This window comes from Rhinopithecus roxellana, chromosome 1 (genome assembly GCF_007565055.1).
Source record: "Rhinopithecus roxellana isolate Shanxi Qingling chromosome 1, ASM756505v1, whole genome shotgun sequence".
Classification (NCBI taxonomy): domain Eukaryota; kingdom Metazoa; phylum Chordata; class Mammalia; order Primates; family Cercopithecidae; genus Rhinopithecus; species Rhinopithecus roxellana.
This window is the reverse complement of record NC_044549.1, coordinates 204546725-204561174: the sequence shown is the minus strand read 5'-3', so window position 1 is coordinate 204561174 and position 14450 is coordinate 204546725. Positions and strand designations below refer to the sequence as shown.

General features: G+C 38.8%; 1 protein-coding gene across 1 annotated transcript in view; it reads right to left on the bottom strand.

The window, feature by feature from the left end:
* ACAP2 (ArfGAP with coiled-coil, ankyrin repeat and PH domains 2) overlaps positions 1-14450 on the bottom strand; it is a 169816-nt gene that overhangs the window by 8521 nt on the left and 146845 nt on the right. The window contains 6 exon segments of the mRNA XM_030937036.1: positions 2808-2869; positions 6398-6507; positions 8942-9052; positions 9492-9679; positions 11932-12024; positions 12919-13103. Coding sequence (XP_030792896.1) covers positions 2808-2869; positions 6398-6507; positions 8942-9052; positions 9492-9679; positions 11932-12024; positions 12919-13103 — 749 coding nt within the window.

Genomic DNA, 14450 nt, shown 5'->3' with positions numbered 1-14450 from the left:
CATATGCATGACCTTACCCCTTCTGGGTTGGTAACAGCTTACTTTCATAATTGCTTAGATCAACGATTCCCAACTTGTGCTTGCTACATACTCACATAACCAGCGGTGGGTCCCTAAAGCAGTGATGATTCTCAACTGGCTGAGAGCCTGCCAACGATCAAGAAGAGTCACAGAGCCAGAGACTGTGGGAACCACCAAACTGGTTTCCAATCATTGAGAGAAGAGTGTGCTGTTTCCCTTACCCACCCACGTCTCCTAAGGGCTACAGGGACTGCCAAAGAGAGACACACCTTCTTTTGAAAACAAACGTGTGCTCTCACATCACCCCACACAAGAAACAGGGAGTCCCAGGTCCTTAGGGTTGCACAGATAGAAAGTTCACAAGTGGGGTTTCTTAGAAATAAATCAGTGATTGCCAAAGATTACATCTGAATCTTTTAAAGGATAGAGCTCTTCATTATCAAAAGATTAAAAATACCTGCATTTAAGTTACCCAGAGTTCTGAAGTCTTCATACTATGGCTAAGAAAACCAAAAAAGGATCCCAATAAAACAAGTAACCAAAGCGTTTGATAGAAAAATGTACAGTGATAAGCAGAGGAAAAACAAAGAGCCGCTGCCTGAGCCCAACATACCCGCTCTCTAAAGACTCATAAAGGAAAAGAACAGTAACCGGAGAGCAACCGCTCTGCCATCTCACCATGTCCCCTGTCTAAGCATGAAACTATCCTGCTTTAAATATTAGGCCCTCTGAATGTGTTAAAAATCTAACCCTTTTCAAGATAATCCTCAAATAAATTAGAAAAATCTCAATTTTATTCTGATACACTATTTCCAGAATTCTGATCTTTTAACCTCTAAAATGTGAGAATGGTAGGAGAGCTTGTTTTAAAACAAGGCTTTTTTTTTCAAGTTTTCATTAAAATAAATTGGAAAAATCTTTTTTATACATTTTAAGTTTATGTATATATAAACTCAAAAATGACAGTGAAAGACATTTGAACGCTCCTAAATGATGGCAGCAGAAACCCAAGCAATTTGGGTGCAACTAGAAGTGGCAAGAACTTAGAGGCCCCCTCCTTTCACGCTTCCCAACTGCAGAGAAGAGTCTACCACTGACCACCTGGCTAATCAGCTGAGTGAACGTCATCAGCAAACACCTTAAGGAAAGAGCAGCTAACCAAACATTGAAGTTAAAAATTTCAGGGGGAAAATAACTGTTCAACTTAAAATCTTGAGGTTCACTCTTCTGTCACAAATAGCAGGTCATATTCTTTAAACAATTTTTATTTTAAAGTGCTTAAACACAAAGGCCTCAAAAATGGCCTAGTAATACTATCAGTTAAGAATATCTGTTACAAAATTATAACCTATTTAAAATCTAACATTCAAGTTTAAAACAAATGGGTGAAATCCAGAATTAATGCTAGAGCTTCACCCTTAATCAGTACTCTTACATCCTGGAACTTCATGAGCCGCCTAGTATTGTATGATCCATAGGATTAAAGTGGGACACCCTAGATTAGAAATATCTAGCTGAAGTGCCTCTATTCTTAACGTTCTTACTTGTTCCACATTAAATTAGGCCAAAAATAAGCAGTAGTAAATATGTCCTCTGAGGAAAGAATGGCCTCACATTGATTATATATTAATGTCATTAAAATAAATGGCTGAAGTACAGAAATTTCAAAATGTATTTAAGCAGGAAGAAGAGATGATATTACCAGGTCACTTTAAAAATAATGTAACCACATTCATTTTTAAAAAACCAAACCTACTCATTGCAAACTGAACATTCTCAAGTATTTTAGTCATGAATTCCTGAAATTTTTTACTAATGTGCATATAAATTTAAAACAGAGTAATTCACATACTCAAATTCATGAAACAAGAGAACCAATAATTACTCTCTTCTCTGTGAAAAATGTCTAATCAACGTGTTCATCAAAGAGAAGAATCTGATGGGCAATACTTCTCCCTTGACATCTTGATTCAAAGGTGAAAATTACTCAAAATGAAACTTGAGGTGATCATGAATTGAAATTTCTCAAGTAGAATAAATCTACTCTGCCATCAGCTGCAAAAAGGATTGTTTTAAATAATTCCACTTATCTAAGGGATAATGTACAACTGCCTGGAGGCAAAGCTTTAGCTTTAGATAAAATGAGACCTTTGCCCTCAGTCTTTCAAACTAGCTCCACTCACATCATGGACTTCTCCACCTGGTGAATTTTCATTTTAAATCTTCAACTCATTTTTAGATTGTAGTACAAAACTCATCAGTAAATGTTTTCTTGGTATTTTCCATACTGGCTTTTTATATGCCAGACACATGGTGATTTTTTTTTTTCCCTGAACGTAATTTATAGAAATTCCCTGAATAACAAAAAGAAAACAATGTTGTTATATTCACTTGACAGCTAAAAAGAATTCCAAAAAGAAAACAACTATTTTGCTGCTGTAAGTATATAAAGAGTATTTGTACCATTCCATTAACTTCACTGGAATGTATATGGAAGACATCTGTACAGCAAATAAAGAAGTCAGCAGCCAGAGTTCAATAGAGCAAGTCAATGTGTACTGTCATAGGAAGAGTTACGAATTTTTAAAGGCCCGGGATTAGCCACCCAAGGATTCAGTTAAGTACAGTACAAAGCTAACAACTCACAATTTACAAGTAGGTTATAAAAACTCTATAGTATCACATTAGTTTGCTAAAGACCTATGAATCTTCCAGTTGTAAACTGATAAATTCCTGAATGCATTTCTTATACTGCATTTCAGTATGGTTATTAGTAGAATATTGACCTGGCTGTCCATAAAGTCCTTCTGATTCCCGCATCTCTTCATTCATTCTTGCTAAACGTAACCTAAAAATAAATAAAATAGTGTTTTAGATGACATTATACAATGTCGTAAAGTCTATAAACAGGTAATACATGTACTAATGTAATTGTCTTTTATTTGCCATTAAAATAATCTGGCTTTTAGTTTATCAAACCCAGCAATCTGAGGTACAAAGATAACTATCTCACCTTCATACAATTCTCATGAGAAAGGACAAGAAAACTTTTCCGACCACTGCATTTTAGTTCTACTTCAGCAGCATCCCTGCAGTACCTCTAGTGGCTTGCTCCCTCCAGATGCCTGAGAATTCCTGGCTCTTACAGCAACCTGTCAAATTTTAACTGCCAACTGTTGAAATTATTGCTTCTACAGTGCAGAAGTGAGACTCTGTCATAAGTTCACTCTGGTTCGCCCTGAAGTGAGGTCGTTCCAGACATATAAACAGCATGTGTCGCCTCTAAATACTGGGAATATATTTTGATATACAAACATTATAATAAATGACTGGGTTATCAAGAATTTTCCAACATTACCATATTGCTTATATATTCTTTTTAGGTTATTCATCTTGGCAGCAGATGACACGCAGCACCAGGTTCAGAAGCTAAGTATTGCCTTTAAGCAACATTTTAAAATAGACAAATACTGTGTTTGGTACCCCTCTCCTACTCTGTACCTCTCGTCTGTCCCTCTGGGCCACCGAATCTCCACTGCCTTCTCAGACCTCCATCACCCTCTTCTGAAATGTTCTCTCTGACAACTGCAGCGTGTGACATGGAATTTTCCTATCTTCAAAGTTCCACAATTCCCTTCATCTCCTCACTTGACCACTCTGTGTATTAACAACAGTTCCACAAATCTTGCTTTGGCATTTGGGTTTTTACAGAGGATGCTTACTTACAAAAATTCTTAAGTGAAACTGAAGCACTCACACCAAGTAAAACAAGAAAATTTAGACGATCTGAGAACAGACTATTTTTAAGGGAAGGGTCCATTGCTATATAGGTATTGCCTTGGAAGCTGCCTGCAGAGCTTCTTTATATCATTCCTATCTTTTCTTGAATAACTTATCTTTCTTCTACTGTCAATCTGTAATGATTTAAGAGTTCTACATTTTCCTGCAATAGCCTCCATAATAACAGTAACCCCTCCTTGGGGGAAAGGATCTGAGAAAGTATGCTTTGCTGTTTTGATGTTTTATTTGGCAGAAGGGTGACATATGAGAGGTCAAGAATTCTCAGCAGGAGCTCAGGAGTGTGAATGGACCTATTTCTTCTCCAGTGATGGGGGATAAGCAATTATGGGCTTCATTTAGCCCAGGATAAAATGAGTAAGTGACAATACAAAATATGCTTGAGATTTCCTAGATAATAAGGTATAGGTGGCAATTAATTTTCTGAATTCCATGTGTAATAAACTACTTTGATCTGATATGTAAATCAAATTAAGACCTCAAAATTATTTAAAAGATCACATTAAATTTTATTCAAACATTCAAAAGCATGCATTTTAATCTTAAAATTAATCAAGTATTCAGGTAAATAATTTTTTTTTTTCTCGTTCATCCTCCCAAGTAGCTATGACTACAAGCATGTGCCACCACACCTGGCTAATTTTTAATTTTTTGTAGAGACAGGGTCTCGCTGTGTTGCCCAGGCTTTTCTCCAGTTTCTGGGCTTAAGCAGCCCTCCCACCTCAATCTCCTGAGCAGCTTGGATTGGGGCGGCAGCACCTGGTTTTATGTGGACAATTCTTTTTAAAAACAAGTACAAATTCCTACCACTGCCCAGAGGTAATGGAACTTCTCAAATTACTAACATCAATGCAACTGTCTTGCCTACAGAATTGTAGAATCCTCTAATTCTCAAGGTAGTAGAATAATTACCTGTTACTCTAACAATCCCAGCCTCTGCCCTCATACTATACAAAGAGATAAAGAAACCATTTTAGCCGGGCGCGGTGGCTCACGCCTGTAATCCCGGCACTTTGGGAGGCCGAAGTGGACGGATCACCTGAGGTCAGGAGTTCAAGACCAGCCTGGCCAACATGGAGAAACCTCATCTATTAAAAATACAAAATTAGCCAGGCATGGTGGCGCATGCCTGTAATCCCAGCTACTCAGGAGGCTGAGGCGGGAGAATCGCTTGAACCCAGGAGGCAGAGGTTGCTGAGCTAAGATCGTGCCGCTGCATTCCAGCCTGGGCGACAAGAGCAACACTCTGTCTCAAAAAAAAAAAAAAAAAAAAGAAACTATTTTAAAGTCACTGGTTTTCTGTTTCTGTATCAGGCAGTATAGCACAAATGGCTAAGAACATGGGTTTTAGGGACACAATTCTTGGTTTCCAATCCCAACTCCACCACGTACTAACATCTCAAATGATCTATGGCTTGGCTTCTTTTTCTATAAAATGAAGACAATATTAACAATATCTTCCTCATAGAGTTGCTGCAAGAACCAAATAAGTTCATGCATTTAAAGTGTTTAATACATTTAACGTGCTTAGAGAAGTACATGGCACCAAGTAAATACCAGCCAACTTCGAAGTTCACACAATGCACAACGCTATGTTAGCATTCTGTGGAAGTGCAGTTGGCTGTCTTTCTCTGTGGGTTCAACCAATCACCAATGCAAAATAATCAGGGGAAAAAAGGCAATAAAAAAATAACCATACAACAATTTAAAAATACAAATAATTGGCCAAGTGTGGTGGCTCACACCTGTAATCCCGGCACTTTGGGAGGCCGAGGTGGGTGGATCACCTGAGGTCAGGAGTTCAAGACCAGCCTGGCCAGCATGCTGAAACCCGTCTCTACTAAAAATATTAAAAAATTAGCTGGGCGTGGTAGTGGGTGCCTGTAATCCCAGCTACTAAGGATGCTGAGACAGGAGAATTGCTTGAACCCAGGAGATGGGAGGTTGCAGTGAGCCAACATGGTCCCACTCTAGTCCAGCCTGGGTGACAGAGTGAGACTCCGTCTCAAAAATAAAAATAAAAATAAAAAACAATCACTAGGCACAGTGGCTCACCCCTGTAATCCCAGCACTTTGGGAGGCCGAGGTGGGCGGATCACTTGAGGTCAGGCGTTCAAGACCAGCCTGGCCAACATGGTGAAACCCCGTCTCTACTAAAAATACAAAAATTAGCAGGTTGTGGTGGATCACGCCTGTAATCCCAGCTACTAGGGTGGCTGAGGCAGGAGAATCTCTTAAACCTGGGAGGGAGAGGTTGCAGTGAGCCAGTGCAATCCACTCTAGGCAACAGAGCGAGAGTCGGTCTCAAAAAAATAAATAAATAAGTAAATACAAATACAAAACACTATAGTATAAAAACTACATAGCATTTCCATTGTATGAGGTGTAATAAGTAGAGATGATTTAAAGTATATGGGGGGAGGTACATAAGTTACGTGTAAATACATACCATTTTATATAAGGGACATGAGCATATGTGGATGTTGGTATCCACAGGGTCTTGGGACCAATTTACTGTGGATAACCGAGGGACAACTGCAATGCACTGTATGGAAATAGTCAAGTAAAAAGGACTTACAAGGTTACTATATCAGCATTGGCTGCTTCCACAGCTATACTCAAAGGGTCTTTCCCTTCTTCATCGGTGGCATGTTGATTGGCACCTCGTTTTAGGAATAAACATACCTGCCTGTTTAAGAAAACAGCATTTTTGAGATATTGTAAGAAAAAAAAATTAGTATTCACCTTAAAAAAGTACTACTTAACTTAAAGAAATAACATTTTCATTAGGAAATTCTTCTTTCATTCTACAACTATTAATTGAACACTAACTCTACTAATAAAAGCTTATCAAGATCAACATTTTACAAGCCTCAAGGTATTTTTGCATACATTATCTTATTTAATCTGGTGCTATAAAGACAGCATGGTGGATATATAAGGTGTGGTCCCTACCCTCAAAGAGTATCATAAAAAGGCCGGGCGCGGTGGCTCACGCCTGTAATCCCAGCACTTTGGGAGGCCCGAGGTGGGTGGATCACGAGCTCAGGAGATCGAGACTATCCTGGCTAATACCGTGAAACCCTGTCTCTATTAAAACTACAAAAAAAAAATGAGCCTGGCGTGGTGGCGGGTGCCTGTAGTTCCAGCTACGCAGGAGGCTGAGGCAGGAGAATGGCGTGATCCTGGGAAGCAGAGCTTGCAGTGAACCGAGATCACACCACCGCACTCCAGCCTGGGTGAGAGCAAGACACTGTCTTCCAAAAAAAGAATATCATAAAAAGATGCGCACAGGTATCTATAAACCTAAATGTAAAAAGATCACTCAAGGTCATTATTTGAAAATGAAGAAAGCCAAGGCAATGTAAACTTCACAGTAATGATAATACAACAGCAAAGAATGGGAAGTAATCTTGCTGTACTCGCAAATATTAATTACTTGAATAAACTGATAAAAATTTAAAAATATGAAAGAATGACTAAATGGAGTCTATGAAATAAAATGGAAAGAATTTTGATAGTTTAAGAAGAAAATAATGGCTGGGCAAGGTAAGCACCTGTAATCTCAGCTACTCAGAAGGCAGAGGTATGGGGTATCACTTGAGGTCAGAAGTTCAAGACCAGCCTGAGCAACATAGCAACACCCTGTCTCTAAAAAAAATTTAAAAATTAGCCAGGAGTGGCAGGGAGTGCTGTAGTCCCAGCCACTGGGGAGCTGAGCTGAGGCAGGAGACCCTGAGCCCCAGAATTCAAGGCTGTGGTGAGCTGTGAATGTGCCTATGAACAGTCACCACACTCCAACCTGAGCAACACAGTGAGACTCCCATCTCTTAAAAAAAAGAAGAAAATACAAAGGATGAGTTAAGTACTACCTTAAATACTACCTTTTTCAAGTGTAGAAAGTTTTATTGATGAAGTTGTCAGACTGAATCTCCTTGCTCCTTGCTGATAGAAGAAAACAGGCCATGATAAAAATGCCCAGACATGGCCGGGCATGGTGGCTCATGCTTGTAATCCCAGCACTAAGGGAGGCTGAGGCGGGCGGAACACCTGAGGTCAGGAGTTCAAGACCAGCCTGGCCAACATGATGAAACCTCATCTCTACTAAAAATACAATTAGCCCAGGTGTCGTAGCATACACCTATAATCCCAGCTGCTCAGGGGGCTAAGGCAGGAGAACAGCATGAACCCAGGAGGCGGAGGTTACAGTGAGCTGAGATCATGCCCCTGCACTCCAGCCTGGGTGACAGAGCAAGACGTTATCTCAAAATAAAAAATTAATTAATTAATTAACAAAAATAGCCAGACACAGGGCTCACGCCTATAATACAAGCTACTAGGGGACGATCGCTTGAGCCCAGGAGTTCAAGGCTATAGTGAGCTATGATCACACCACTGCACTCCTGCCTGGGCAACACGGTGAGAACCTGTCTCTAAATAAATGAAGATGCTATTTTAAAAATATTTTAAAATAAGAGCTTCTTGCTTATCTGCCATGTAATAATCAGATACCCTGAGATGTCTTATTAAGAAACAAGCGTTTAAGACACAAATTTTTCATATAAAGCCAACATTTTCTTTCATTTATACTTCCTAATAATAGAAAGTCAATTTTCAAGGCTTTATTGTTCTGTGAATCTTACTATCGCTCCAGAAGACACATCAATAACCCAAAGTAAGAATTTAGTTTAGAATTTGACTTTAGCTACCCTATGGAAAAACTAAAAATTACAAAGTAATCAAATTATCCTTAAATAGGTTATGTGTGTGCATGCTATGGAAATAATGTATATGTACCCGCATAAATAAACACACACATAGGCTTAAGTTGTCTGACAAAATCACCAAATTTTAGTAACAGAGAAAGTTAAGTACTAAAACTGATCTATTTAGTGACAAGTTAAGGTCAAAGTAAGCCTTGAAATTTTCATATCTGAAAACCAATAGTAGCTTTTTCAGAATGAGATTTTTTTAACTTTCAAATTCCATCATGACAAAATAAGTCATGGAACACATCTCTTTACAAACACTACCTACAAACTTTAACCTGAGAAAACGAAAACATTAATTCAAAGTAATTTTTCCAATAAAGTCTCCTTAAATATTAAAGCACTGCAGTTACCCCTGTGTGCCCTAAGACGGTGGCATGGTGCAACGGTCCCCGCCCTTGGACATCTCTTTGGTTGACATTAGCACCATTCTGTAGGAGGAACTCACATGTCACCAAAGAGCCCTTAAAGGAAAAAAGAGGATAACTATATACAAAAGCAAATAACAAGAAACAGTAATACATTTCTTTTTAAAAACAGTTTTCTTTACTCAAATAGTATTTCCATTTCATTCTCTCCAAAAGAAAAAATATCCCTCAGCCAAAGCAGAGAAATTATAAATTACATTATTTTCTTCCCAAGAACTAATTCTAAGAGATTCATTTGCAGTTTGTGAACTAGCAAAACACACTAGATACTTTTATTATCAGAATTCTCTTCCACTGTAAAAAAACTGTTGAAACAATCGAAGTGATGCTCAGAAACCACTACTATTAATAGCACAGAGGCTCCTTCTATTTTCCAACCCATCTCTTGAAGCAAATACTAAAGCCAGTTCAGAACGTATTATGATTTTTTTTTATATTTGATTGCTATTGAAAATGTCATTGTATAAACGCATACCCCTAATACAGCCTGAATAAGTGGTGTTGCTTTGTTTTCCTCGGAATTGGCCCAATTCACATCTGCGCCATGAGCCAAAGCCTCAGCCATTTTAGGAAGGTTTTTTTCGTATGACGCCCTATAAAGCTGAAGTCCTGGATTAAGATGTTTCGAGTCCAGAAACACAGAAGAATCTTGCCTTTCTCCTTCTGAAAAGCAAACACAAATACATCAATAGAAATGAGCTCCTGGCAGAAAAAGAAAAAAATATTTAATAGGTATAGTTCCAGTTTTACAAGATAAAAAGAGTTCTGTGGATGAATGGCAGTAATGGTAGCACACTAATGTGAATACACTTAATGCCACTAAACCGTACACTTAAAAATGGTTAAGATGGGCCGGGCACAGTGGCTCACGCCTGTAATCCCAGCACTTTGGGAGGCTGAGGCGGGTGGATCACTTGAGGTCAGGAGTTCAAAACTAGCCTGGACAACATGGTGAAACCTCTTCTTTACTAAAAATACAGAAATTAGCCAGGCATGGTAGCGGGGACCTGTAATCCCATCTACCTGGGAGACTGAGGCAGGAGAATCACTTGAACCCGGGAAGTGGAGGTTGCAGTGAGCTGAGATTGCACCACTGCACTTCAGCCTGAGCAACAGAGAGAGACTCAGTCTCCAAAAAAAAAAAAAAAAAAAAAAAAGGTTAAGATAAATTTTATGTGCATTTTATCACAATTTTTAAAAAATAAAGCTATGATATAAGAAACCATTAATCTATCATAATGAGCTTATGGGAGATTTTCACATAGATATTCGCCAACATTCCACCTTCTTCTCCTATGAAGACAATCACTGCTATGTCAGGCCTTTCTGTTCTTGCCAGTATCCAAGGGACAGGCTAATTACTCTGTACTAGATTAAAATTGAGTATACTCCTAAATGTTGGGACTTAAGCAGCAGCAAGAATCCATAAAAACTTTTACTACTAGACCAAACCTCCCTTCATTCCTAGGATGGTCCAATACCATCCCAATTTGCACTACAAGCACTTCAAATAATTTGAAGAGTGCTGACTACCCCTGAGTATTCTGCAGGACCAAAATCACTGAAATCATGGAGGAGAGAACAAAGGCGCACAGCACAAGTCAAAAGAGAAATCTAATGGGGAGGGAGTTGCTGATCTCGTTCTCCTGATAGGACAGTCACAAGGAAAAATAAAGGATAATAAGACACACAGTTCATGTGGATTAAAAATTATCCATGGCAATTGGTAAGGCACTTTTAGCACATACCATGAGGCTTGGAAGAATGTACAATTATGGGTCAGGTGTGCTGGCTGATGCCTATAATCCCAGCACTTTGGGAGGCTGAGACAGGTGGATCACTTGAGGTCAGGAGTTCAAGACCAGTCTGGCCACCATGGTGAAACCCCATCTCTACTAAAAATACAAAAATTGGCTGGGCATGGTGGCACACGCCTGTAACCCAGCTACTTGGGAGGCTAAGTGGGAGAAGTGCGTGAACCCAGAAAGTGGAGGTTGCAGTGAGCCAAGATTGTGCCACTGCACTCCAGCCTGGACAACAGAGTGAGACTCAAAATAAAAAATAAAACGTAGGCCGGGCGTGGCAGCTCACGCCTGTAATCCCAGCACTTTGGGAAGCCGAGGTGGGTGGATCACGAAGTCAGGAGATCGAGACCATCCTGGCTAACACAGTGAAACCCCGTCTCTACTAAAAATACAACAACAAAAAAAAAATTAGCTAGGCATGGTGGTGGGCATCTGTAGTCCCAGCTACTCGGGAGGCTGAAGCAGGCAAATGGCGTAAACCTGGGAGGCGGAGCTTGCAGTGAGCAGAGATCACACCACTGCACTCCATCCTGGGTGACAGAGTGAGACTCCATCTCAAAAATAAATAAATAAATAAATAAAAATTTTTAAAATGTATAAACAATATATAACTAGGACAGAATTTCCAAATATGAAGAAATCGCTGCTTTCTCATTTAAGAGTATTACTCCTCCCCTAGTTACCTTCTAAAAGACTAACCACTTCCTTTAAAATATTTCATCAAGAGTAGGGCCGGGCGCTCAAATCCCGGCACTTTGAGGGGCTAAGGCGGATGGATCACAAGGTCAGGAGTTTGAGACCAGCCTGGCCAACATGGTGAAACCCCATCCCTACTAAAAACACAAAAATTAGCTGGGTGTGGTGGTGGGTTCCTGTAATCCCAGCTACTCAGGAGGCTGAGGCAGGAGAATCACTTGAAACTGGAAGGCGGAGGTTGCAGTGAGCCAAGATCCCAACACTGCACTCTAGTCTGGGCAGTAAAACTCCATCTCAAAAAAAAAAAAAAAAAAAAATATATATATATATATATATATAATCAAGAGTAGACATTTACCACATGCATTTTTCAGCAAACAAAACCAATTAATATTGAGTTTCATCAGAACTCACCAGGTTCATATAAACTATTGGCTGACACTGTGGAGGGTAAAGATTCTCTTCCATCATCAGAGCTCTGCTGAATTCCACTGTCATTACTTTTGACTGTTTTAAAGAAAAATTAACTAATGATTAAAGTTCATGCCATTTAGAAAACAATCTCCCACAAACAAGGTTTTAAAATGAGCTCTTACACATCAACATGAACTCAGGCACCACGAGTAGAATGTGTTTAATATAATTTTAACCCTTTTCAACACTTAGCTTATCAAGATATAAATCAATCACAAAACCTGAAAATAAACTTATTTTCAGAGTTGTAACACATCTCATTACTCCATAATATGTCAGGGGTAGTAAAGAGCTTAATTTAAGATATGAACTGTAAGAATGCGTAATTCTCAGACAATGGGTAACATCTACAGAGACGGCCACACTGCACAATGACCACTGGCACAGACTTGGAATGCTCCACAAGAGTAGTACTTACTACTACGCAGTTTTGAAGAAGTATCAAAGTAGGAGAAGAGTGAATCTAGCTCATCAGGACAAAACAGAGACTCCCGCCTGGCCTCGTCGCTATTTACAGCAATCACTGGGGACATGCAAGTTAGCAAAGCACAAAGCAGGCCATAAGAAGGGAAAAGGGCAGGAAAAAACGTTACTGGGAAAAAATTTAGGAGGAAAAAACAGGAAGGAAATCAGGTAGTTAATCAGATACTTAGGGCTTTTGCAATGTCAGGTTACAATGCCCATCTCCCCTTGCATTTTCAGCAGTTTCATTCCTTAGAGTATACATATTACCTAGCAAGGTGAAACATTATGGCGTTGTTTCAAGTTAACTATTTTAAAGACATAGAAATTCAGTTTTTCTTAGAATATGCAGAAGGGAACAGGTTTAACATTAAAAAATACAACAATGGCTATTAGTTCAGGGATTATAAAAGTGATCTGAGCTTAAGAAAACAGCTATAGACACAGTAAGAAAGTTTGCAATACCTGAACTTTGGGCAGATGCTCTGACTTGGTCCCCTGGCCCAAATTTAGAAATGCTCAGCCTCTTTTCTTCAGAACTTTTAGAGACAAACTTTTTTTGCTGCTCAGGAGGTGACAATGATATAGAATATTTATCCACAAATTTCCTCTCCACATATTTTGCTCTGATATATGCCTCCTTTTCCTGTCTGATATACATAAAAATGTCATGATATTTTGCTTAATCTCTTAGCATGGCTAATACCAAACAAGCCATTATATATTGAATATATTCAAACAAAGTCACTGAATGTAATACTGGTTAAAACTGAATCTGTGACATTATACATATATATAATATGTTTTCCTTCCAAATACCTAATGAACTATGATTTCATACTCAAGTGAAATATAAACAATAACCTAACTGAAAAATCACAAATATTAATATGGTACTCTTCCTTTCTCTTAATTTCTATGCTATTCATTTCTATACTCCCCTCATGCTTTTTGCAGAGTAGAAAACATCACCAGAAAAAAAACTTAAACATTTATAGAAAGTAACTTTATTTTCATTTTTACTCAAAGAAATAATTTCACATACTGAACTAGCACTACTGATGGCCATAATTTTTCGTAAGACCACTTTAAAACAACATATAGCATTATTAATTTAAGAAGAAATAAAATAAACTTCTAATTTATGATACCATCATAAAATGCCATATCTGTTTTATACTTTTTACTTATATCCCCTTAAAAAGTTTAGGTCTTTGGTTAAAATAGAAGGCTATTTCAAGGTCTGAAATAACTCAGTCTTGTTTTAGTAAATAATTAAGATTCTGATTTAAATGATACTGGTTTAGACAGCAATAACTTTTAAATACAATTGGCCATACATAAAGACTTAGAATGAAATCATTATCAACAACAAAAATCATGTGCTTTGCAGGTACCAACTCTTAGCCACTGCATTCAATGAGCCCTCCTTCTACAGAATTGGAAGAATAATTTCAAACACAGCAATCAAGTACTCTCCCCTTCCGGAGGCACACTTAGCATCTTTAGTTCTTCGATACTGTAATGCCACGCATAAACTATGTGATTAATAAATCTTTGCTAAATTAAGTATGAATAATGTAAAATTATCCACTGTAGATGAACAGAAACTTGATCCTTAGAGACAGTAATGAACAGATTACTCCTTTTGGAATGCTGCTGCCGTGGACAGAACTTTGGTCTGCTTTAACTGACTGTTAAGGGTTTCTACATTCCTATGTAGAGCCCTAATTTTTTTTTTTTTTTTTTTGAGATGGAGTCTCGCTCTATCGCCCAGGCTGGAGTGCAGCGGCATGATCTTGGCTCACTGCAAGCTCCGCCTCCCGGCTTCACGCCATTCTCCTGCCTCAGCCTCCCAAGTAGCTGCGACTACAGGCGCCCACTACCTCGTCCGGCTAGCTTTTTGTGTTTTTAGTAGAGACGGGGTTTCACCGGGTTAGCCAGGATGGTCTCGATCTCCCGACCTCGTGATCCGCCCGCCTCGGCCTCCCAAAGTG